At 43.1% G+C, this 5170-nt stretch overlaps 1 protein-coding gene across 1 annotated transcript in view; it reads right to left on the bottom strand.

The window, feature by feature from the left end:
* LOC108573259 (rho GTPase-activating protein 100F) overlaps positions 1 to 5170 on the bottom strand; it is a 36460-nt gene that overhangs the window by 2398 nt on the left and 28892 nt on the right. The window contains exons 7-18 of the mRNA XM_017935653.1: positions 4462 to 4702; positions 4119 to 4382; positions 3871 to 4029; positions 3634 to 3797; positions 3196 to 3544; positions 2913 to 3131; positions 2253 to 2641; positions 2058 to 2190; positions 1852 to 1971; positions 1628 to 1788; positions 1362 to 1554; positions 951 to 1195 (exon numbers count right to left, since the gene is read on the bottom strand). Coding sequence (XP_017791142.1) covers positions 951 to 1195; positions 1362 to 1554; positions 1628 to 1788; positions 1852 to 1971; positions 2058 to 2190; positions 2253 to 2641; positions 2913 to 3131; positions 3196 to 3544; positions 3634 to 3797; positions 3871 to 4029; positions 4119 to 4382; positions 4462 to 4702 — 2637 coding nt within the window. The remainder of the gene's footprint in view (positions 1 to 950; positions 1196 to 1361; positions 1555 to 1627; positions 1789 to 1851; positions 1972 to 2057; positions 2191 to 2252; positions 2642 to 2912; positions 3132 to 3195; positions 3545 to 3633; positions 3798 to 3870; positions 4030 to 4118; positions 4383 to 4461; positions 4703 to 5170) is intronic.

Raw genomic sequence — 5170 nt, 5'->3', positions numbered from 1 at the left:
AGAGAGAGAGAAGAGAGAGAGAGAAGAGAGAGAGAAGAGAGAGAGAAGAGAGAGAGAAGAGAGAGAGACTGGCGCAAAGAGAAAACGGAAAAATCACAAGCGATTCGATTCATCGATAACACCCATAATCTACAGAAAACTGATATTGAAACATGCACGTTGGCGTTTTTTTGCGTTTTGAGGTTATATTTACACGGACACATCGCGATTGTGAGTTTTTTGCAAACTGTCTGCCACTTTAGATATTTTTTATGAAAAAATAAGATTATGCACGAAATTTCGTTTTGAATAGATTTAGTACTTTGAAAATGGGGGACAATTTGCAATAGCTGACAATAAAGATTTGAACCTGTAACAGAGACATAGTGATGAATGAACGAACGAACGTACATGAATGAACATGAGAGTAAATGAATGGAATGGACGGCCTCGCTGATTGGCAGACAATGATTCGAGATCGTGAAAGTGCGAATCAGTTGTTATGTGAAGCGAAAACAAAGGCAAGAGAAACAGAGAGTCTTTACTTTGCCTACCATGCTGTTCATACACGCTTCAGATATAATGTATATTGGTATATCTATCCGGAGAGCCGGATACGACAATTGTCCAATTCCTTTTTTCTTTCTTTGAAACATTTCACTCAACTTTCCTGGTCATTTTGTACATTTTCAATCACTGTTAAGTGTTTCTAACCTCTATAACAGAAGACCAGAAAAGTTCGGAATTCTCGTTTCTTTGGTCTTACTTCTATCTACTCCCTGTACAGTGACAGAATTCGTTGAAATATTCATACAGTGTTTCCGTGTAACGTCAGATGTTTTGTTGCTAAATAAATGATCCAAGTGTCTAAAATTGTGAGAAAAGTGGACAGAGGAGTGGTAATAGAAGAGAGACAAAAGATTGGAGCGAATATTCGTCAAACAAAGCAAGAATTTCACAGGAACACTGACCTGTCGAGGCTTGACCGGCGGTGGAGGACGAATGGAGGGCGCGAGGGCTACGGGTGGTACCGTAGTTGAGAGGGGCTGTTGATGAAGTGAGTGTGGAGGCTGCCAGGGCAGCCCTGTGCGTCCCAATGTTCCCTGCAGCTGTTGCTGCGCCTGCAGCTGCTGTTGCTGCAGTTGCTGCTGACTGTTGTGCTCGACTGCTTGCGTAACTCGAGGAAGCGCTGAAGCGACTGAAGAAATCTTCCGAACTGTCTGTGAAATGAGTGACTGATTATTCGGCTCTTATTCTTCTGGTTATGTTGTTTCATCAGGCCAATTTTTCACTATATTTTTTTTTTTTTTTACTTCATGGATCAGAAAGTTCTAGAAAAGCCTGACAAGTTGTATTTAAAGTATTAGGAATGACGACATTACCTGACTTTACTGGCCAGATCTCCAGGAGGTACTTGAGCATCGCTATTGGCTGTTGGAAGTCCAGATGTGGTCCATTTTCTTCTGAATGCAGCATCAAGACTGGTCCAAAACAAACTGCCAAACTGGCTGGTGACATTTTGTTGCATTGCGATACTACCATTGCCAGATGGTCAAGGAGATAGATCAATGTACACTGTTAGAAGGAAAAATTTTTAGTTCGCTTCTTTGAGGTGGAATTTAGAGGGAATTTTAGCTTAGGTACCAACCCTGTTAACTTTCGGTAGACAGTCTAGTATACTGAACATGAGTTTCGCGTTGCCTTGAGGATCATCCGGTAGACAGACGGCCAGTGCGTCGACCATCATCTGGTAGAGGCACTTCGTGAAGAGTGGTTCTGGAAGTTCTCTTAAATAGTCCTTCAGTACACCTGGAAGATGATTTCAAATCATTATAATTGATCCATTACGCGTACTTCAACTTAGTTACTTACCAGTGATGACGTTGATATCTGGTACATTGTCAGGAGATAGATTAACTGAACGAGCATTCCTTTCAAAGGCTTCTCTGAGTATCCTCTTCTTCGTTGCTGACCCGCAAAGCCTATAGAGACCTACAACAATAAAATTCTTATTCATAGAATGTTCGAAATTAACAGCACAAGGGATTAAAAGTTAAAAATAATGAAACATGGCTTACCAATGATGTCAAGACCCCTTCTTTCAACCTCCTCTACGCAGCGCCACACTATTATGGGTACATTTGGAACACCCATAGCCAGAGCAGTGGATACTCCACCAGGAACTCCGCCTGTCTTGCTCTCTCGACTCACCTGAACCCAGAACACCCTGATTAATCACTAAACTTGTGGTCTAAAGAACCCTAAATACTTACCACTGTATCAAGATCCACACCGAAAAGAGGCGCTACCCTGGTGGCTAGAGATATGACTGGAAGTCCCCTCCTTCTAAATGTCTGCTGAGCATCGGTATATCTCAGTCTTAAGTAGATTGTTCCACGTGGCTCAACCTTAACAGCCAACTGGTGAACCGGAGACTCCTTGAGAATGGTCGCCAGATGCACAGATCCCTTGTAGCAAAGCTTGTGCCTGTACTGTGGATCCCAGGAATAGACCAGCAAGTCTAACTGTCGGTTACCAACGAGGTCCAGCTCGAAGGTTTCGTCCCAGTCGAACATCAGGTCACCAGTTCGCACCACAGTCCTCGCCTTGTGCACCCTATCGCACTCCAGCACACAGTACAGGTCTCTCAAGCCGCAGCTGGCTGTTTTCACAATCGAACAACAAAGATTACATCATCTGACTTTAATTCTCAAGCTCTAAACCATTTATGAGCAACCTTCCGAAGTGTTCAGGTTCAAAACTTTGAGGTTTAAAGATTGTATGTTGCATAAGTAGGACGTGTTCCCCTAACATTCGAGAGTTTGAGGTGAAAGGATGTACTAGAGGCTTATAAAGTATCCAGTTATGTCAGTGTGTTGTGAGGGGTGTGCAGGGAGAAGCAGTCTACAGGATGTGCAGACTCCCGAACGTACCTAAATTAGGCTGACCTGATGGAGTGGAGGGTGTGGTGGCCGCTGACGAAGATGTCGTCGAGCGGAGACCTCTACCTGCCAACAAGTGGACCCAGAGCAGTCCACTGACCCCACTTGCCAGGTCTCCACTGCTGGTTTCCCCTAGAGAGCTCAGCAGAGAACTGGTCGAACTCGGGGTACCCACTGTTGGAGGCTTCTCTATCTTATATTTGAGGAACTCTGCAAGAACAGAAATAAATTAGAACCTCCAGTTCTACATTTAGAGGTTAAATGAATAATGTACCTGCAGGATTAATATCTAGCAGTCTTTGATCCTGAGTTCTGGTAGGTGTAGGGGTGGGTATGTTCCTGGTGGACTCTAGGTCCAACAGATTCCTAATCCTTCTCACTGACGTTGCCCTTTGGGTGGTGGAGCTACTCAGCGTTGGTTTTTGACTCGTCAAGGAAGTACGAGCGCTGGATGCAACGGAGGCTGGTCTTGGATTCGCTGTTCCGCGATGACACGTCGAGCTAATTGCCGTCGACGCCCTCAGATTGGCTAGATTGACTTGCTGAGCGGAGGCCGACCTCGTTGATAAACGGTCCAAGGTACTGGAAAGCGGTCTATATGTGCCATAGCTACCATATTCACCCTGGAAGGAGTATATACCCAGAAATTTAGAATCTAACCTTAAAATTCTCGAGTAAAATTAGCCTTTATTCTACTAAAGTTACTATTTACTTGATTTACAGCTGCATGGATGTTCTCTGCACTGTAAGTATAACGCGGTGGCCTGGTTGTAGTGGCCCGGATCTGCTCGTACAATGCACTGGTGCTTGGAGTTCGACTGAGCCATGCTCTATATTCATCAGACGTGAACACACTAGGTGATGACGGTATTCTTCCTGCCATTTCAATTTTTTTTTTCAGTATATCAAGAATACCATGTCTGGAGTGCTGTTTGAAGGTAAAACTAACCTCTATCACGTCTGATGGAAGGTAATTCAGGCGCAGACAATGCTCCATCACTGTCCTCTTGATCTATCAGTCCAGAGGCTACAGTGCTAAGTCCAGACCTGAGACTTGGCTGCTGAGGCAACGTTCTGCTGCTACGAGGCAGTGAATTTGATCTCAAACCTGAAGCAACATAACCTCAATTTCTTTGTCTCTTCAAAGACAAGTGAAAGAAAATGTTTTTGATTTTTCTTTTTTTTTTTTGTATTCACCTGAGGAACTCTGACCAATCTGTGACCTAGACAGTGTGGCAAGGTGAGAGACAGCGCTGCTTTGTGACGGATTGTTCATATTGTGCCTATAGGAATAGTACGCAGACTTAGGCGAATTGGAGCATGTTGCCTCTGTGTCTGAAGCATAATCTAAAGACGGTCGATGCCTCCTGGTTAATGTGCCAAACTGACTTTGTCTTTGAGTGGACGTTGTGCTGTCTCCCTGAGTACTGTACCTAGTGTTGTATCTCAACGCTGACGTTCCTGTTGATTAAAACATATCAAAAAAGATGTTTACTGCTTCAGGGGAGTTTCTTGTGCAGTCTGAAGAAAAATGTCAGACCTGACTTCAAGCTGGATCTGAGAAGAGTGTGTCGAGCAGGGGTAGTGATGCTTGTGTAGTCTACTCGTGGCAAATGCTTTCTGGGCATGATTCTTCCGCTTCCTGTGTGCTGGCCGTAACCATAGTGAGTAGCCTGGGTCTGACTGGACAGTCTACTGCCCACTGACTGCATCCCCGCTCCCGTAGACATCCGGCGACCGCCATTAGAGGGCATTACTGGCCCCGCGTAGAAGGAGTGTACCTAAATTTAATAAAATTCATTAATTTACACTTTCCCATTGGAATTTTTATTGTATTTTTCCTTCAGCTCACAGTAGATCATTTAATTGTTCTAATTTGACCAAAAATATAGCTTCTTAGGACTATTTTTAATTTTAATTTAAATAGTTTAGGTTATATAAAAAAAATTGGGTCTACTGTGACTGAGGGAAATTCTAATTCAAATACTTTATGTCACCATGATTGATGGATGTCTATTACTGAGAAATCTATGAATCATTATGGTGTATCATGACAGAAGAAAGAAATAGAAAGAACGAACATACAGCGAAGCTTACAAGGCAACAAAAAGTGGAATCACACCATAAATAGCGACAGATGATCACTTCCATCTGAACACTGACAGATATTCATCATTCTCAGAATCTATTTCTATTCCTATGATGTCTTTATAGATTTCTCATTATTCTTTTTAAAGCTGATAATATTT

The sequence above is a fragment of the Habropoda laboriosa genome, unplaced genomic scaffold (assembly GCF_001263275.1).
Source record: "Habropoda laboriosa isolate 0110345459 unplaced genomic scaffold, ASM126327v1 scaffold134, whole genome shotgun sequence".
In the NCBI taxonomy this organism is placed as follows: Eukaryota; Metazoa; Arthropoda; class Insecta; order Hymenoptera; family Apidae; genus Habropoda; species Habropoda laboriosa.
This window is presented reverse-complemented; position numbering and strand designations above follow the sequence as displayed.